This window comes from Diplotaxodon limnothrissa, linkage group LG19 (assembly GCF_057381915.1).
Source record: "Diplotaxodon limnothrissa isolate DT_005_m linkage group LG19, D_limnothrissa_male_GT1.1, whole genome shotgun sequence".
Taxonomy (NCBI): Eukaryota; Metazoa; Chordata; class Actinopteri; order Cichliformes; family Cichlidae; genus Diplotaxodon; species Diplotaxodon limnothrissa.
The window spans coordinates 6,592,327-6,612,742 of NC_140614.1; the positions used below are offsets into that span (position 1 = coordinate 6,592,327).

The 20,416-nt window shown below is 40.2% G+C and overlaps 2 protein-coding genes across 7 annotated transcripts in view; both read left to right on the top strand.

Moving 5' to 3' along the window:
• The window catches only part of syne2b (spectrin repeat containing, nuclear envelope 2b), an 86,328-nt gene extending 75,790 nt beyond the window's left edge, over positions 1-10,538 (top strand). For 4 of the 5 annotated variants that reach the window (XM_085343066.1, XM_085343068.1, XM_085343070.1 and 1 more), the window contains 12 exons: positions 1,985-2,140; positions 2,298-2,438; positions 3,032-3,208; positions 3,436-3,573; positions 3,681-3,866; positions 3,965-4,078; positions 4,199-4,351; positions 4,439-4,564; positions 4,844-4,972; positions 6,657-6,788; positions 7,450-7,527; positions 8,536-10,538. In XM_085343066.1, coding sequence (XP_085199192.1) covers positions 1,985-2,140; positions 2,298-2,438; positions 3,032-3,208; positions 3,436-3,573; positions 3,681-3,866; positions 3,965-4,078; positions 4,199-4,351; positions 4,439-4,564; positions 4,844-4,972; positions 6,657-6,788; positions 7,450-7,527; positions 8,536-8,706 — 1,701 coding nt within the window. In that variant the 3' untranslated portion in view covers positions 8,707-10,538. The remainder of the gene's footprint in view (positions 1-1,984; positions 2,141-2,297; positions 2,439-3,031; positions 3,209-3,435; positions 3,574-3,680; positions 3,867-3,964; positions 4,079-4,198; positions 4,352-4,438; positions 4,565-4,843; positions 4,973-6,656; positions 6,789-7,449; positions 7,528-8,535) is intronic. The other variant, XM_085343069.1, reaches the window with a different exon arrangement.
• A 1,710-nt stretch (positions 10,539-12,248) lies between these two features.
• LOC146611609 (nesprin-2-like) overlaps positions 12,249-20,416 on the top strand; it is a 53,581-nt gene continuing 45,413 nt past the window's right edge. For both annotated transcript variants that reach the window (XM_085343072.1, XM_085343071.1), the window contains exons 1-6: positions 12,249-12,432; positions 15,692-15,925; positions 16,618-16,740; positions 18,515-18,630; positions 18,854-18,965; positions 19,218-19,352. In XM_085343072.1, the coding sequence (XP_085199198.1) occupies positions 12,394-12,432; positions 15,692-15,925; positions 16,618-16,740; positions 18,515-18,630; positions 18,854-18,965; positions 19,218-19,352 (759 nt within the window). In that variant the 5' untranslated portion in view covers positions 12,249-12,393. The remainder of the gene's footprint in view (positions 12,433-15,691; positions 15,926-16,617; positions 16,741-18,514; positions 18,631-18,853; positions 18,966-19,217; positions 19,353-20,416) is intronic.

Genomic DNA, 20,416 nt, shown 5'->3' on the forward strand with positions numbered 1-20,416 from the left:
ATCTAGATACACCCACCAAATTGTTCAGCCGCTCAAACAAAATGTGGTGGTGAACAACAAAGCAGTTGAAAATTGATTAACAACCCCCTTCACTGCTTAAGTGAATAGATCAATATCCCAGAAGTTTAAATACTTTTTTCTATGACAGCTGGTAGGAACTACTTTGCAGATATTATAAGGATGTTTACCACAGATTTGGTCAGAACTCTCCCAAAGCCTTGCTGATGAATCCAGGAATTAGTCATCAGGGCTTTTCTACCCCTAACCTTAATGAATATAGAGTGAAGCAGCTTGTTGGCTGTGTAGTAAAAGTGTCACTAAATATTAAATCTTTCAATCTAACCGTTGGCTTGGCTTCAGACCCAGAAGCTGTTTGGTGCTTGTGTCTATGAACCCACCAACCCACAGAATCACTCTGCCCCTTGTCCTGAAACCTGAGCAGAGGCCAACATCTCATCCACTCCAGCTTTCTATTCAAACACACACACACACACACACACACACACACACACACACACACACACACACACACACACATTTTCTGAAAGACCCCCTTTCCGTCATCCAACGGTCCCCCCCCTCATCACTCCCTCCACCCTCATCCTGCTCTTGTACCAGACACCTTTTGTTCTGTCTTGTAAGTGGATCTTCCAGGTGGCCGTTGTAGCCAAGTCATTTCATGGGCACACACAAAGACACACACATTTCTCCTGTTGCACTTGTGAGGACACTCATTGTCATATGTTGATGTATTTTAGCTTTTAGCTAACCTCAGTGTAAAACTAACTCACTCTAAAATCAAATGCTAACTTTTCAAACATCCCTTTGTCAGAAGCAGGAATAAAAATATCCTCACTTTTCTAAAATATATAGAGTTCATTAAATATCTTTATTAAAGACAGAGACCATTAAAATTATAAATTTCCTCAAATGTAAATTTTGCAAAATTACACAGGTTTTGCAATTATGTCGTCTCTCTTTGTTAAAATCTCTAAATGTTCTACATTGACCTCATGTGTTTTAAATCTAGAATGACCTCAGATGGCTTCTTAATTAAAAAATGTTCATTATTCCATAAAACACTATTTGATTTTTACAAAGATAGCTATACAGGACACACACACAATTCGCACTCTTCATCTCCTGTTCTCTCATGCAAAGAAACTGTCTTTGCATACCCTCTCCTCCTCCCTTGCTTTGTTTAACACACACACACACACAAATGCACACACACACACACGCATGCACACACACACACACACACACACACACACACACACACACACACACACACACACACACACACAGAAGCTCAGTTTCCCATCGTGATATCAAGATGCGCCTCCCCGTATAGTAGACCATCGGACGCTTTCAGACCCAGGTAGTCTCCACTGTGTTATTTGTCATATTTTAACTTTTTTCTGATCTTTATATTGTTTTTATTGTGCAGTAGAATCATAGTGAGGTGAAATGAGTTCACTTTTAAGTATTTTGTAAATGAAGGAGTGAGGCAGACTGTGTTTGACGGCAGCGCAGCAGGACACAGCGAGAGGACGGCTTGACAAGGAGCTAAAAGCTTACAAGAAGGACTTTCTTTAGTGAGACTTGTACATGAGACTGATATTTTGTGCCAAAATAAGATTTCTGCTCTGCATAAAATGAAACCCCCAAACTGTAGACATCTATGCAAAAGAAATTGCTGATGTTGGTTAGAGAGTCAAGTGTCAGCATTTTTTAAAGCATCTGCTTACAAGTGTTATTTGATAGAGGAAACTCTCTTTGGTGCTAAGTACAATGACCCAAACAAAATAGTTTATGGTTATGATGAGTCATCAAGAAAATCCATCAATATTACTGTTGTTATGATTAGTTTTCTCTTCTAACAGACTCTTCAAAACACTTATTCTTTCTTGTTATTTATTTATTTGTTAATATCTTTTGTAATCCCTTTTATTTAAAAGGCTGCCTATCTGTGTGGTTTCAGGCGCTCTACAGCCAGCTGTGTACCCAGAAGTCTTTGCTGCACCGTATCATGGAGAACCTGAAGATGAAATACTCAGATATGTACACTTTGGTCCCGGTTGAGATTGACAGCCAAATGCAGGACATCACTAAGTCTCTGCAGCAAGTAGAAGAAAAGGTGAAAAAGGCTTAATTTGGACATTTTAATGATGAGGAGTGTATTGATCCTTTAAGAGATCAATAATCTATTGATAGGCAGATGTTTGTAACAAAACAATAAATTCAACATCCATTTAGGTCTAGCTGATAATGTTTTTTCCTGACTGTTCCATCAGGTGGGAGAGGCGATAGAGAGGAGCGGTCCTGTTCACAGGTTGGGCGCGAGGATGTCTGATATCGAGGCTGGCCTGAGATCTGTTCAGAAGAGACTGGAACAGAGGAGTCCCACTGTGACTCAAGCAAAGATCACTCAGAAGGTGGGGAGTGATGAGGAAACAGGGTGTCTGGTTCATTGTTACAGCTTGTTGAGTAGAATACAATAAATCATTATTTAATAGATTGTAAGAGGGTGAGGAAAACATAACAGGATGTCCAATATAACATTTGTCCTCTGCTGGCCAGAAGATCCGTGGTAAGTTTTACTGTTTGGGATGCGTCTTTGCTGCCTTCTGTGTGTGTGTGTTTGTGTGTGTGTCATGTTCTACATGTGTGATCACTTCGCTGCTCTTTTGTTGAGAAAACACAAGCCGTTTGGGCTGAGTCTTGTTTTGTTTTCTTTTTTATGATTTTTTTTTTTTTTGCGTACATCTATTTCTATTTTCAGTTTTCATGCTGCTTTCATCCTCCTACTCTGTTTTCAAATACACCAACAAATTCCACTTTCTTTTCGTAGCATTATGTGCATCTTTTCATGTAAAATATAGATTGCAAAAACAGAAATGACTCTTTAGCGAGGACTTGCTTCACAAGTCAACTGTGAGTGAGGGAAACACTTTCTGAAGGGGGCTGGCTAATCAGCTTGTGTGTCAGTGAATAAATATTATAAATCTCCCCTTGTGTGTGTGCTCAGCGTGCCTGGGACGAGCTGGATGTGTGGCACTCGCGTCTGGCAGCGCTGGAAGTGGACATGCAAGACTTAGAGAAGCCTGAGGAGGTGCTGATCCTCACAGAAAGACTAGTGGAGGTTCAGCAGCTTCACTCCCAGCTGGCCAAACAGGCAGAGCAGAGGACCACCCTGATCAGCAAGGTGAGAAAAGCTTCCTAAAACTGTTAGCTGTCTAACTCCTCACTGCCCTGCTGTATGGTTTGTCTGCTTAGTGTCAAACACCAAAAATATAATGACTTTGAATCACCAAGCTCAGACTTTTTAACCTAAATCTTCCACATTACTGTCTCTGTTATCATCTGTGATACTTTTGATAAGTTTAAAAATGTCTAAGCTTTTCCCTATTTAAACATTCTGTTTCTCTTTAGATTCAAACGTGGCTTCAGGAACATCAAGAGATGGTCAAAAGCTCCAAGAGCTGGATGTCCGAGGCTCAGTCGTGGCTTGCCGCTCCCTGCACCTACACCACAGCTAAATGTTTGAGCAGTCACGTTCACGCCCTGCAGGTCGGTACACTCTGCTGTCTGCACAGCTCTTTCCACAGCACAGCAAACCATTTTGTGGTGATTCATTTTTAACCAAAAAATGCTCTTTCTGTCTCTTGGGGATGCAGTTGGTCCTGGATGATTCAGTCCAGATCAGAAACACACTGCAGGGCTTCAGCTCGGTCCTGAAGGAAATGTCGCAGGTTTGTGATGTCACAGCTCTCCAGGAACAGCTGGTCGAAGCAGATCGCCAAGTGGCCGACGTTCAGGACAGCTTCACAGCTCCTCTGTCTCAGCTGGAGCATGCTGCCGCTGTGAGATTCGATTGGTTTCTTTGTTTTACTCTTCAGTGGATATTATCTAGACTGTACTCTCTACTGTCAGACTAGACTGATAATGTCTTAACCTCTAGGAGGTGGAGGCGATTGAGAGTGAAGTCAAGCGGATGGAGAATGATGTCGCAGAGATCAAGAACTTGCTATCTTCTCCAGAGAGTTTTCCCAGCCCCAGAGAGGACAGTTTAAAGGTTTGTTAGTTTCTTTGTTTTCATTTGGATTAGCGTGACGTGATTGCCCAAATTGTACAAAAGGATAAATGTAAAAGTCATCGTTTTCTTATTTTTCTCAACCCTCTTCTATGTCTGCAGGCGGTTGAGCAGAGGATCCAGTCGATGAGGAGAACAGTAGCTGAGATCCAGAAATGTAAGCCAGGCCTTTGTCTTCCTGAGAAGGCTGAAGAAACTCTGACTGTCTTTACTGTGGTGGACCAGCTCCAGACTCTGCTGCTGGAATTGGAGAAGGTCAGTTAGTTAATCCATCAGTCAGCTGCTCAGATATTTTATCTACAAGAAGATTGGTGCGAACTTTCTGCTTCACTCTGTTTGTAGAAGGTTCCTGCGTTATTTATCCAGCAGCCTCCAACTCCCACACAAGCCAAAGCTCAGGCGGCCCAACAGACGACCACTGAACTCAAAACATCTGCATCTGAAAAAGCTACATCTGAGGAGGCTGAGGTGAGCTTGGTCTATAAATAACATAAATAAGTAAATACAAGTTAAAAAAAATCATGAAACATCACTGTTACATGAATTATAATATGTATAAAACTACAAAAAATAAAAGTGAATGTCATTTAAGTTCTTTATTATAATGCAAGTTATTTTACAATGGCAGCGACAGTAGTTGAAGGATAAAGTTCAGTTATATTGTGTCAGTCATTATGTGATATTCCAAACACTTCATATGTGGAACATAATTTAAGCGAACCTGTACGGTGTGCTTTCTCTCAAAAGGAAGAGCAGGGTCAGATCAGAATTGCTCGTGTTGAGGAGGATGTACTGCGGAGGTCTGGAGCTACACTGCTGACTGTGGAGCAGTCCTCACCTGAACAAAGGCAGGCCCCAACACCTGATATTACCCAGGTAAGAATACCATGGACAGAGAAAAAAGAAGCTTATAATCACACAGTTAATTCATTAAGTTCATTGAAAAAGCTCTTCTTTATGACACATACCAGCATACAAGAACACCTGCAAAAAATAAAAAAGCAAAGAAATTGAACAGATTGGCCTTTTGGGGCGTGTCAGGACAAAGTGTGCAATACCTGGTACTCGCATGCGTAGATCCTACATGTGTTATTAACAAACTGGTAAAAAATTAAAAATAAAATCCCCAAAGTGTCATTTAACTTCCTGTGCATGCTTAATATTACTAATGTTTACCAAGAAATTTTTTTTTTGTTTGTTTGTTAAGTGTGCGTGTGTGTGTGTGTGTGTGTGTGTGTGTGTGTGTGTGTGTGTGTGTGTGTGAGTGTGAGTGTTCAAGACATTTCAAGTTCTCAGACTAGGACAATTGTGCACTCATTAACAGAAAGATATTTTAATTATTGACAAGATTAGTTTGAACTTAGAGAAAATAATTTGAATAAATGATAAAAAAAAAAAACCCAATAAATATTGAAGGTTGGCAAGATATGTAAAATACTTCAAGTAAATATGTTGCTTCAATTATCTGCATTGTAACCTGCTCAAAAAAATGGACACTTTTTAATCAGGTCAGTTATACTTCTCGGATGTTGATCTGGTCAGTTAAGTTGCAGAGAAAGTTTTCTGTGACTCCCAGCACGGTTTCAAGAGAATGGGGGAGTTTCCAGGAGACAGGCAGTTACTCTAGGACAGCTGAAAAAAAGGACAAAGAAAGTCCTTAACCCATGAGCAGCTTGCATCAGCACCACATGCTACAAAATGATCTCCAGCAGGTCACTAGTGTGAGTGTCTGTAACCAAAAAATCAGGAACAGACTTCATGAGGATGGCCTGAGGGCCCACGTCCTGGAGAAGCCACAGAGAACATTATGCTGCTTGTAACATTGATCAGCATGACCGATTCAGCTATGCATGGGTCAGTGATGGTCTGGGGAGGCATATCCATGGAAGAACACACAGACCTCTACAGGCTAGGCAGACCCTACACTGGTAGAGTGAGTCCTGGGTTTCTCCTGGTGCACCACAATGCCCAGCTTCATGTGGTGAGAATACAGAACAGCTCGGGGACATTATGGGAGGTGAAACCAGCTGTTGCCTTTTTGGGAGCATACACCAGTGTTGTCAGGCATACATACAAGCATCCAAAGGCCATGAAAAAACTAGTTGCTACAAAGCATTTGACTAGCCTGACACAAATTCTTTTACTTTGATTTTCAGGGCGTGTTTGAATTGAGCCAGCTGTAGGCTGATCCTTTCCAGTTCAATTTTTTTGAGCAGTGTATTTACTAGAAGCTTCAAGTAGATGGAGCACTGTAACAAAAAATAATTTCCCCCAGGGATCAATAAAGTATTCTGATTCTGATTCTGATTCTGATTAGATATAACATTATGAGTCATATCAATTTAAGGCTTTACAGGGAAGCACATGATCTATTTTGCACATCTAAGAAGTCTTCTACTGTTGTATAACTTGTTAGTGGCCATTAAAAACAAAATGTTAATTTTACTTAATATCAAAGAAAATATTGGAAACAATAAAAACTCAAAACTGGCCAGGCTAGATTTTTAACCCCCACTTGTGTCACTCTACACATACTGTAAGCGTGTTTCCGTGTCAGCAGCGGAAGCATCAAGGCGTGCTCCAGGCTGAAGAAGCCACAGAAAAAAAAAGCAGTGAGGAACAGAGAGTGGAAGAAGGTGGAGGAGGTTTTTATTGGTGGCTCTGGGATGTTTTCCTGGGCTCTTCACCAGAGGTAAAGATGAGTGAGAGCTGCTGTGGAAAATCAATAAATCTCTGTTCTTCCTCTGTCCTTCACTCGTTTTCAACAGTTCTTTTCCTGGTGGAGTTCTTTGTGACCCGAGGTCACCCGCTTATGGTGTAGGTGGGCGGGATCTGCTATAATAAATTCCATCGCAAGTTGTGGAACAAATTATAGGAAAAGTTTGAAATTTTTAAAACTGATAACACACCTGAGACCCAATGACTGATCATGACATCACGATTCCCACCAATCCAGTCAAATGACATCATTTGTAACAGCTGTATGAATAGTCGCTGCCATTCTTTGAGCTGGGTCACTCTGATCTCCACCGCTGGCACTGTCCCCTCACCCTCCTCATCCCTACTACCATCTCCCTACTCATGATATTAAATTCCTTCCTGATCATTAATACATCTCTGCTATTGCTGCAGATTTGAGTTATTTCTTTTCCTTCTTCCACCCTACTGCACACTGGATTTGTTGATCCATATGACAGTATCAAACACGCATATGGATGTATTACAGATGGATACTGTGTTACCTTAGATGAATGAATTCATTTTACTCAAAAATGTTTTTTATTTTCAGCAGCTTAACATTTTGGTCTGCTTGGTTATATAGAAGGCTATAACATTTGTCATTGTGGTGTCAGGAACCTGTGGTTGTTGCCTCAGAAGAGACTGAAGCTGCCACTGGACAAAGCACTGAACAGCCTACAGAAGACACAAAGGTAAATAAACTTTCATCAGTGAGAAGCCACTGAGTGATGAATTAGTAATGAATTTAATAAGTATTTCATGGATACATCTTAAGAGCCCAAAAAAGAAGGCATCATCACATGGGCCAAGATATGAAAACATGTGTGGGTCAGTACCACCAGGGGTTTTAGGTGAAATCACTGTGAGACCTTGCCCCAGCCTATTGTGTGATGTATTGAGGTCACCTTAAGTAAGGTGTGAGTGGAGGTTGAGGATTGGGGGTTAAGGCGCCTGGGAAACCTGTAGTGGTAATGACCCATGTCTTTTTCCACTTGTTAGCTCATGTGGTGATAACTCCCACCAGGGGTTAAATACCTGGGATCCACCTTATGGTTTTAGAACTGAGGAAGCTTCTTGGATGAGAAGTCCTTCTTTTTCAAGCTCTTGAGACTGCCGTGACCTTTATAACTGAGAACCTACACGGACGTATTCTTGGGCAAATGCAATGCTGTTTTTAATCAAATATGGTAGAGAATGAAAATAATAAAAATCAAGAATATCTTAAGCCATCATGTAAGTTATTAAAAGATTTTTTATTTTGGACTCCTAAACCGTTTTGGTCATTGTTTGAATAAGTGGGCACAAAAATTACAGTGTAACAACATTTTTTTCTAGTTTTAGTTTTAACATTTTTTTTAAACTTGTAATGAATTTATGACTAAGCCTTTATGTATATAATATATACATTTGTGAGTATATGTATAGAAAACAAAGACGGCATTACATTTTATTTATTTGAGGTTTTATTGGCAAAAAGGATTGAAAATAAATCAGACTCATTGCATTTCTTTTTCATAATACAATGGGTTGTACTAGATAACATAACATCAAAAATCCTCTAACATTATGTAACATAGTTCCTTAACAGAGTGTATGAGTAACCGTGTGATATCTTATCTGGTGACATGGTAGAACTAAGTGGTCAATGTATTTAACTGACTGACCTGAGTGAGCGTCTAACCCTGATCATATTTCTTCAGGATGTTGAGGGCACCACTGACACCACAGAAACAAGTTCATCTGAAGCTTTATCAAAACCCCTGGGCGCAGTCACAACTCAGTCACTGCCTGAGAGTATGGTAAACACATCGCCGACCGTAAAAGTCTCCAAATCCAGCTCTGGGTCACAGCAGAAATGTGTAGTCTCCTAGATCTAGAACTTGTAGAACTGCATCTTTTTTTTCTCATCAATCTAAACCTAGAACCATTTCTGTGCAAAATCTCCAAGCACACCTCAAAGCGAGCCTAGAGGCCACTGTTTGAAGACTTATAGACCTTTCATGTCTTTGCTGGCAATAGCGTCTACGCAGCATCGTAAATCTGTCACCTTTTTCTGGATCTAGTTTGAAAACAGTTCTAGAATCAAGATTTCTATTCTTTCTCTATAGTCCCCTAGATTGATTCCTCCAACTTTTTCTATTCTAGCCTCTATTTCTGAGCTACTAGGTGTTGGATTGACCTCCCACATTACTCCAGACCAGACGCTTTACTGCCTTCTGTTGTACTCATATTGGGAGTCATTTCTTTTTTTGAGCGAGCGGTAGCGTCTCGCTTTTCTCAAAATAGTGGTTTTGTAAAGCCTTTGTAGAACCAAATGACTCCTTTACAAGAAACAACTCTAGAACACCTACTTATCATTGAAATCATTTAGAGTACCCCTCTCCTCTAGAATGTTGTAGAACGAGTCCTGTTTGTTCCTGTTTTTCTTTGACAGCAAAACTTAGAGCTCCTGTCTTCTTGTAGAAGTAAACCAAGGACACTTTTTCTTCTAGAACCAGTTCTAGAGCTCCTGATGTTAGGGTTCTTTTAGACATGTCTCACAGTGCATTTACATGGCAGATGATTGCTTAAAATTGTTTACATTTGAATCCTTTATTATGTCTTACTGCATGGCAAAAACTAAAGTGCAGGAAAGAACCAAAGCAGAGGTTTGCCAAATAAGTACTTTTCAAGTTTATTTCTGAGTTTAGACGAAGGATTACTGAGCTTGCAGAGAAATCTGCTTATTCTTTGACAAGTCAACACCACTGACACGTGGTTCAGGATGACACAGCACTACATCTGCTACAAATGAGAAGTGGTTGCTGATGGTTACCGTTTTACCCCCCAAGAAAACTGAAAGTAGGCGGATGGTATTTTGTATGTGTGGTGGATGTTTTTAACAGTCTGTATTAAGCCTTTGCCTTAGCATGGACCTTTATTCTGATGGGTTAGTTTTATTAAAACAGAAACAAAGTGTATTAATAGACACATTTTGTGAGCCATGTTTTATAATGTATCTTATAGGGAATGGTGATTTAAAATGTTAAAACTTTTTGATTGTTGACCTTTTCATTTACCATCTGGGCTGATTTACCAGCAAATGCAGAGCATATGTGATAAAATAAATATTTCTTTAGTTGCTTCTGTGCATCTGCCATTTGTATTTCCATAAGCTCATAAAGTGGGGTGTGTTGTTTACAGATGTGATTGACTCGATCACTGCCCTGCAGCAGGACAGTGTGGATAATGATTCCTGCTTTGTCATGAATAAATAAACTAATAAATATTATCACTCTTTAAAATACACCTTTTATACTTAAGACCTTAATTATTTTGTGAAGATGACTGTTGGCCATGAAAATGCACTGGTTTATCATGAATGCTGAGTCACTGGCTGCTGTGCACAGATGGAAACTTTGTAAATCCCACTGCAGTGCTTACTTTTTATTCAGAAGTAAGCATTTAATAAATCGTCCTAAAACAATCTCTACGTTACAGTAGTGTGTTTACAATTAGGGAAATCTTTTTTTTTTTAAAGAAAGAAAAATCTACAATTTTTGGAGATACAAGGTTTTCATCTGAAAGCAGCAGACATCTTACATTACCTGGCATGTGCTGTACTACATCGTTTTCCTCATGTTTTTCCCCCATTCTGTCTGCATATCATTAAAAGAAAGAGAAAAAAGAGCACAAATACAAATAAACCCACAATAGTGATCCACTCCTCTGTCTCTCTTTTTCTGTGTCAGGAGCTCATGAAGGGACAGAGGGGGTTTGCATGAAGGGGGCGGGGGGCAGACACCCAGAGGGGTATATACAGTACATAAAGCACGCATAACACTTTCCAAAAATACATTCACAAGAGAGCTAGTGATTAGCGATTGAGTAATCTAAAGAGGGAGACAGTGCTACTTGATTAATGGAGGCATGAATGAAGTCCAGTTCTGTAACATTAACATCTGGAAAGACTCTGATAAAACCCTCTTGACACAGAGGCAACACTGACCAACACACACTTCCTAAAATAAGTGAAGGATCAGCACCTCTACCTTCACATTTACGATTTCAGGACCGAACTGAAATCGATACATTTTTAAATTGGCATCAAGTTGAAGCACACCAAAAGCGCTGTCCTCCTGCTAACATCCTAACCATTCAGGGGTGGATGAGGTGGTGGTTGCAGACAAACAGGCTGGACTGAGAAACTTATCTAAACTTATCTACAACTCACTGATTTCATATCTTAACCTGTGATGCAACATTGCAGCTTGATGTGAAGTTTTCTCAGTTTACTCATATTGCTGTATGTGTTTCATCTGCATTTATCATGAATGCACCCTAATGCACTTCTCACTTACATTTTTGAACTCACGTCCATGCAGAATATTTGAAACTTGTGTTCCAAACATCCCTTTTTTGTGGCAAGAAAGTGAAATTTATGCACACAGTATACTAACGTTTTCCTAACTAAATTAAGCCATTCATACTTGATTGATTTGATGAAAAACAGCCCTCTAAAATTACAAAAGCAAAGTCAGGAAGTATTTTAAAATTATGATCTATTGTTTCAAATTAATAAATGATAGAGCTGAGGGGAGCAACTTGTTTTATGATTGTGAAATGGGTGCACTGAGTTCAGATTTATAATCTATGTAAGAATGGTTTTACAGAGGATATTTTCCACACCACCTCCTGACATCAAAGGCTGATGAATAATGAACAGTGTGAGTAATTTTGACATTCCTCCTGTTAAGGCTGCATAGGTTCCTCTGCAGTTCCTTCACGACTGTGTGCACAGAGATCAGTCATGAAAGGAAATCAATCCATTATTTTACACAACAGTTTAAACTTATACAGTGAAAAGTGAGAATAATTCACTGTAAAAGTGAAGCAAGGATTACAAATGTAGTAAAAACAGTGAAAAGGACGTCAGAATGTATAAAAGCATTCAAGCACCAATCAGCTGTTTCCCAGCTACAAATTTCCCTGACAGGTTCTGGAGGAAGTGGGAGGGTGTTTGGATCCTGCGTTTAAGGCTTACTCAGCTTACCTGGCCCTCTGTCCTCAGTCAGCTCCACCCCTGTCGCCTGAGGGCTCTTTTCTTTCTGTTCCTCTGTCATTCTGTCCCTGCGGCCCTGCCACAGCTCCAGGAAGTGGTTTCAGGTGGGTGGAGCTCAGAGAGAGAAAGAAAGAGGAGTGAAACAGAGCGAGGGAAAGAGAGATAACCAGTGCGGGGGGTAAGTTACTGGGAGTGGTAGCGTGAGAACAAAGAAACAGGTTAGAAATATTTGTTTATATCAGTATTAGAGCTACAAACTTCAGGAACCAGTCAGCTTTTACTCTTCACTTTCCTCATCTTCCTCCCTCTCTACCCTGAAACTCTGGAGCAGAGAGGCTTAGCTGGGTGTGTTGTGCTTGTCTGTCAGGAATCAGACCAGCAGGTTGGATCCCAGTCTGGACCTCGCCTCTTTGAAGGTGTCCTCCATGTGTGCCTGGAGAGGCTCAGCCAGCTGGAGCTGTGGCTGCAGAAATCCCAGAGGAGTCTTCAAGCTGCCGGTGTTGCCGGTGTAGCAACTATGCAAGACAGCGTGGAACAACAACTGCTTACCTGTCAGGTAAGCTCCGCCCACCAGGGGGACCAGCCCCCTCCCAGAATTTACAAGAGACAAATGTTACCTCAGTTGTCTCTGTGCTGACTGTGTTGGCACACTTTACAAGCCCACATTACATTCACGCAGTCTTTTTTCAGTATGATGAATTTCAAAGTCACATAGACGTAATACAGTTATTTAATATTGTTTTTATTCAGGTTGTGTCAAAATTTGTTAAAATGTACTTATTTAACTTTTTTAAAGCTTTTTTAAGGACTGCAAAATAATCTGAGGAAGTCTACTAATGGACTCCACATAAACAACAAATAGATATCATTGACAAAAAGCCGTAGCACGGACATCTGAAAAACTTTAACCTCTTTAACCTTTGCCCTTACAGTCACCAAATCAATGGGTTCTCATTTAAAAAATGCTAAACTACATCACATCTGGTAACTGCCATCAGGAATAAAAGCCTGCTTTGAAGCTATTATCGCTTTGTTAATCAAAGTTTTAATATTGTTTGACATAAATCAACAGAATAATTAATGCTATGCAACAAGACCTATAACAAGACAGACTTTTCTTCTGACATTGTGATGATTCACAAAGAGATGCAAGGAGGAAATTATAGTTCCAAAATGTTGATACACTGTGTCAAATGGTAATAAAACCGAATTATTGATGTGCAAATCTCATAAACCCACATTTTATTTACAATAGAGCATGGAAAACATATCATGTGTTCAAACTGTTCAAGTATTTTAACATTTCATGAAAAATGTTGGAGATTGACAGCAGCAGCATGTCTCAGAATATCAGCAAAGCACAAGGCCACAAATCCATAATGGATGCTCATAATCTTTGGGCCCAGAGGCAGAACTTCATTAAAAGATATGATATGATTTTGTCACTGAAATCACGGCATGTGCTCAGGAACACTTCATCATTGTCTCTGAACACAGCAAGACATGCCTTCTGCAAAATGCAGAGCTCTATCACGCAATGAAGAAGCCATATGTGAACATGACCCAGAAATGCTGCCGTTTTCTCAGGGCCAAAGTGCATTTTAAATAGAAGGAGCAAAAGTAGAAAAGTGTTCTGTCATCAGACACACTGAAATTTGACATTTTGGTTTATAAGAAATGCAAATCAAAGCATCATTTTTGTTTTTTTATCTACATTTTACACAGCATTCCAACATTTTAGAATTTGGTTTGTAATAAACGCTACTGCTGAATGGAACTAGGAGGTGTTAGACAACACACAACATTTCAATTTTTGATGATTTCTTTTGCTTTTCTTTTTTTATCATAGCAATTTATCGCCCTGCCCATATTTTGTTTCACATTGTGATATTTGAATATACAGAAAAGTGAAATGGACTTTGCACTGGCAACACAGCCCAGTATGTAATGCAGTAGATGTGTGTTACTTCTTCTTCAGAGAAGGGGTTAAGGAGAGCTTTTTATGACACAGAAACTGCTCTTCATGGATGCTTCTATTTGCCGTGTATTATTCTTCCCCCCTTGTGCTCATATCAAAGCTATTTCAGATGAGTCTGGTTGAGCAGAGTTCATTAACTGTTACCTACTTAGGTTTCTGTAATCTCTGTAGTTGGGTTCATGTTTTCTTGTTCAGCACAGATTGTCAATTCAAACCTCAGCAAAGTAAAAGAAAGACTTTCAGGTATGGAAGGCCTAACCTTACTGTTACTGACAGTCATTAAATCCCTTAAAAACATGGCCTCTTTGGAATAGTTGCAAAGATCTTACTCTTCTTAAACTTTTTGATGCAGATGTCTGATTGGATATGACTATCGCTCTCATTGTTAAATGTGATTGTGGCTATAAACACATGGCATAAAACAATTTCATAGGTGCAGAGTTCATAGTAGTGCCTCCATGTGCCAGCTACTGTGTAGCTGCAGAGGTGGTGTCCAAAACAAAAAAAATGAAAAAATCAACATGTCAGGAATAACCAAGTAGCAAAGCTTCACTAAGGCAGCTCACTCCCTGGGCAGTATTTACTTTTAAGAGTGTAATAGTATTGTATTTTGTATATAAACATATTATATAGGAGTAGGTAATGACTAACAGGTATTGTAAATCACATTTAGAGGTTTTAAAGCAGCATTACTTTTTCTGTTTAAACATTCAATCAGCTGGGGCAATATAACATCTTACAGTCAGTAGCATCATGCCCTAACAGGATTCAACATTATCTTTATTCAAGCTTTAGCAGGAATTTTCTATTCAAGGACTCCTGGCTTACCCTGAGAGTGTAACTTGAGCCTCCATTAAAGTTTCAGGCATTAAACACATCTCACAGGCACACATCACATTTTAATGGAGCATTAAAATGAGCCACTGAGATGTATCTTCCTATTCAAATTAGCTCCGTCATGCATCACCCACATATAACTTTGACATCATCAATGTGCTCGGCATTTTTCATTTAAGCTGAGCTCCAGAGCTAAATCTTTGTTTTAATTGTTGTTTTTCGTAGTGGTGTCAAAACAGAGCAGGAGGCGAGGTAATAAAGGAGTGAAAACAATAAAGAAAAGAAGGGCGTATCTAAGAGGTGGAGCTTCCAAGGCCAGCCTTCAAATAATGAAGTCCTGGCTGGTGAAAATGTTACACGTGAAACAGACAGTTAAAAGAATGAAAAGATTTAATGCTACTGTCTTTTATAAATAAACACAATGGAAATATCTTAAACTGATATAATTGATATAATATTAAAAGAGCAATATTTCAAGTTGACATCAAAGAACTGAAGTTTTAACTGAAGTTAAAAGATGTTGAACAAATAAATGGTGTGTAAAATATCTGAAGGACATGTGCTCACAGGAGCTAAAAGGTCAGGTAAACTGTAAGAACTGTGAGAACCTGAACACTTATTTGTACTCCAAATACTGAAGCATGCTGAAATGTTAAAGTCTAAACAACACAGTTGAGAATTCATTGAAGTCTGAGTCATGGAAGAATTTTAAAGATCAGTGATAGTTAAATTATGGAAGGGAGGTGGAGAAACGCTAAGGGTGTCTAATAATACTCAGCTAAATGTAACCTGATATTCAAATGACTTGCAAACTAACTGTTCCACTCAAACACTACAAACAATAAACAAATTGCTAAAGAAGCAGGTGATCCAACTGGCAAATCTCATATTGGACAACTGCAAGCTGCTTTGCAACCTACCTACACTGCAGATGGACAAGTCTTCTTAGGATTACAGTGGTCTTGACTGTATTTGTGTGTGTTTGTTTGCTGGTCTACAGGAGATGTTTCTGGAGATTGAGCAGAAGGTAGCCAGCTTGTCAGCTCTCAGTCAAACCGCTGACCAGCAGCACCAGCAGAGTGAACTGGGAGCTGCGGGATCCCAGCAGGAGGCAGCTGAGCTTCTTACCACCAGGCTGGAACTCCTGAAAAACAACCTGATGTCCTTTCAACAGATGCTACAGAACAGACAAGAAGAGGAGAGGATGAGCAGCAACAAAGGGCCCCAGGAGCAGGTACATACACTAAATCTTTGGCAAATGGCTGCATAGTTGTTTTGTATTCAGTTGTTTGGGGTGGCTGTGATTAGAAGGTTGCTGGTTAAATCTTTGGGCAAGACAACCCCAAGTTGCTCCTGATGAATTCACTGGAGTGTGAATATTTGGCAGAATTAATGGATGTATGAGGCCCTTTGAGTGCTCAGGTGGAGTAGATAAATGCCACCAGTCCATTCACAATTTTCCTTACTCAGTTAAATTCATTCTTATGTTAAATTAACTTCACTTTTGCTCTGAAAAACTGTCCCTTTAGGTTCCTGGATAATTTCAAACTAAGATTTATCATCAAAAGCAAAGCAGCATAACGTATTATATTCTTTCAGTCTGTGTTCTTGCACGCTCTCTAGTCCTGCTTACAAACTTTAACTGAGGTTGCAGGTTTACAACTGTGCCGCTGAAAGTAACGTCACACTAGGTACTGTGTGGCAAAGTCTGCCTTTGATAATTATTAACAGCTCTGCAGATAAACTAGTGCAGGCTCACCAGCAGCTCAATAGTGGCGTCCTTTCATAAGCAACACATCGCGTACATGTTTGCATTTAGACTTGTTTCTTAAAGCTGCTACCTTCAAGAACTCGTACAGTTGAAGTGATACTGATAAACTCTTTAGCTTTCATTCTTGTGTGTACATTTCACCTGTTTTTCCACAGCATTTAGTTTCTCAGGCAGATTGCCAGCTTGAGTCTAAAGTGAGGCGCAGCAACAGTGTTCAAGAGATCTTCTCATCACCTAAAAACAAACTTCTCAGACAGAGCAGCCTGCAGCAGCAGAAGGTACTGATGCCATTAGCTGCTTTGATGTTAGGTTCCAGTGGTGTGGGATTTTGTGTATTTCATGTGTCTGACTGCTTTTTGTGTATTTCACCCAAATGCAAACATTCAGAACATCCTGGGGCATTAAAAATCCCTTCTACCAGCATGTTTTCACGTTTTCCTGTGACATAAGTACATAGGATCAGAGGTGGATGTCAGTATTTAATTTTGTTAATATCAATAAGTTTTTAGCTGTGGCACTTTCTGCATACTTCAACCCCTGAGCAACCCATTGGTTAATTTTCATTACTGACACTGGATTGCCCAATCAAATCTCCCCTACATTCCCTGCCCGTCAGTGCACCCAGTGTTGCCAACTTAGCGACTTTGTCGCTATATTTAGCGAGTTTTCAGACCCCCTTAGCGACTTTTTTTTTCTAAAAAGCGACTAGCGACAAATCTGGCGACTTTTTCTGGTATTATTGGAGACTTATTTATGACGACTTTTTGACGTGACAGGGCGTGTTGCTCTTACTCTCAACAAGCAGCGGTGCTGCCTTGGGCACCTCACCCGTGCCAAAGCGCTCCCAGGCGGAGGATAGTCCTCCCTCAACTGCTATCAGGGCAGGAGATGTTCACACCTATGCGTCCAAACGGCAAATGAATCGCGCATGAGCGAAGCCGCTGCTCCCGCACTGACTGTAACGCAGTCAATTCTTCTTTTAATGTTTTGCTGTTTTGTGGATCACAAGGTTTAAAACTACTTATAAACACACACTCTCACACACAAAGTAACTCCACCAGAGTGCCAATTTCGGGTCACTTTTTCCGGTCCAGGCCAGGGTAAAGATTTGTAGTTCTAAATAAATTCTAACTGCATTTAGGACGTTTTTTACTCACTTTATGTCTCTTCCGCGATGTTATTTCTCTCTCCAACAACATAGGTTAGTTACAATTACATTAGCATGATCAATTATGCAAATTAGATGATGGCGTCATTTGGCGACTTCTAGCGACTTTTAGGACAGCCAATAGCGATTTTCCTTACTGATGAGTTGGCAACACTGAGTGCACCTCGTAGAGGCTAAGAAAAGCCAAAAGGTGGAGCTGAAAAGCTGAGAGAAAAAGAAAGAGAAACCATGAACATACCATGATTTGAACAGTGGGAGCAAATTGTGGCAGCATCAGCTTGATAGTATTTGTATCCCACTGTATAAAGAGCTAACATCGCCAAAATTTCATTATAATAAGTGTTTGTGAGCTAAAAATCAAGAATGTGTTTACTGTTCGGCCACGATTTGCACAGCCCAGCGTGCTCCCAATGCAGGGGAAACAAATTCTGTCGGGGAGGCCTACCTTGGCACCGCCGTTGTGCAGGTGAAGCCGAAGGCAACATATGCCTCGTCATATTTTCTAGTTTTTGGTTTGGAAAGAAGTTGGTTTGGAAGCATATTTGGCGACGCTTCATCCTCTGCTTTGCTTTGTGCGGGAGCCCCGTCAAAGACCTGTCCATTATGCTAGCAGTGTCCAAGCAGGGTTTTTTTTTTTTTTACCGCACCCCCGCAATGGCTCTGTGCCCCCCACTTTGGGAACCACTGACCTAATAGCTAGCGGGAAATAATTAGAAAGGGAGCGATTCAAGTAAAATAAATGGCTGCTTTGACAATAAGCCGCCGCTAATAGATGAAGTATGGCTTTTAATTTGTGTCAGTATGTGAAGTGACACAGACACACAGACATTGTATCAAATATAAACAGTTAAAATTGTTAAACTTGATATTTTACTTTTGTGTAGGAGCTGGAGCACGAGCTCAGTGAACAAAGAGGACTAACTCAGGCCATCGCCAGGCATGGCAGCAGAGCGCTGCTTTACCGCCAGGAGTCCGAGGACCACAGCCAGCTCTCACTAAGGCAAAACAGCTTCTTCACTCTATTAAATTGTTGTCAAACACATATTACAGAGTTTTAGTTGTTTTAAATTATAACATACATTTACATTTTTAAATAAGGTATTTTACTTATAGGACGAAGAAAAAGACTACAGTATTTTCTTAATTCAACTTCAATCTATATAGAAAGAAAGAAAGCTGGAGTGAGATGAAGTGTTAATTTTCAGCTTGTTCTCTGGCTGCAGGTCGCCTCCTGCTGCGGCTGATGAGGAGGAGGATTCGGCTCAGAAGAAGTGGGATCACCTTCACAGTCAGCTGCTGGCTTTGGAAGAGAGCTGGCTGCTTCCTCCCTCCGAGGTAAGGCCTTCATCGTGAGACTGAGGTGCTTGATTATCACATTTCAAATACAAGAGAGAAAGGGACAAATCGGTGTTCTCGCCATGCTTGATTATCACCTTCTTTGAGCAGATGCCACTTTGTTGTCTCGTTGGTGTTATGGGAACTCCTGCAGGGCATGATTAGAGTAGCGTGTGTCTCTAACTTTTCCTCTGATGTTTTTCTCCGTCTCTCTCTGTCTGTGTGGCTCTCTCTTTCTCTCTCTTTATGAAGGTGACAGACTCATCTGTGAAGCGTAGCAATGGAACAGCAGGATGCATGATTGCCAGAAAAAACCTGAAAGAGCTCCAGACCTGCATCAGCCATCTGAGAGAGCTGGGGCACACATCTGCAGAGCTTCTGAATCAGGTGAGGAGCCATTATATTAGGGCTGTTTGTCAGAGAGTATAGAAGCTGTTACACGAGGCCAGTTGCTGGTTTTCTTCTCAAGACTAGAGAGCCTGAGATAAAGCTGAAGGGATGTGAGATGATTAGCTTCCTAAATTTATATTCCCTTTAAAGGTAATATGTAATTTAGAATTATTTGTAACTATAACCAGTTAAATGTAATTGTATTAAATTAGCTTTCTATTAAGTTATGCAGCTTGCATTATCAGTGGCATAAACAATGTATGAGATCTGAAAGAAAAGAGTTTTATGTGATCAGTAAATATGTGATGTGATCCAAAACACAACTAATAAACAAATTCCAGCCACAGTTTTTACACTGTGTTCAGACTCAGTGGTGTTGATGCTGAAAATCTGAGCCCACTTTTTCTCCCCGAAAGATCAAAAATCAATAAGAAAACCAACAAAGTATAATATTGATCTTAGCACTGGGATCAGTGTCATCTTATCAAATAATTACAAGGTATAGGTATCAGAATCAGAATCAGAATACTTTATTGATCCCTGGGGGAAATTATTTTTTGTTACAGTGCTCCATTTTAAACCAACATTAAGACAAGACAGACAATACACTAACTAAGAATAGTATAATATATACATATATATACATACATAAGTCACTCATAAATAAATAGTTGGAAAAGAAACATGTGTAGCTGTAGTAGCAAACAGTGTGTTAAGTGGATGCGTTGTACAGGGAGATGGCCACAGGCAGGAAAGATTTCCTGTGTCGTTCAGTGGTGCTTTTCGGTAATCTCAGTCTCTCACTGAACGAGCTCCTGTGACTGACCAGCATGTCATGGAGTGGGTGGGAGGTGTTATCCAACATTGTCTTTATCTTGGACAGCATCCGCCTCTCCGACACCACCTTGAGGGAGTCCAGCTCCATCCCCACAACATTGCTGGCCTTACGGATCAGTTTATTAAGTCTGTTGGCATCTGCGACCCTCAGCCTGCTCCCCCAGCATGCAACAGCATAGAGGATCGCACTGGCCACAACAGACTCATAGAAAATCCTCAGCATT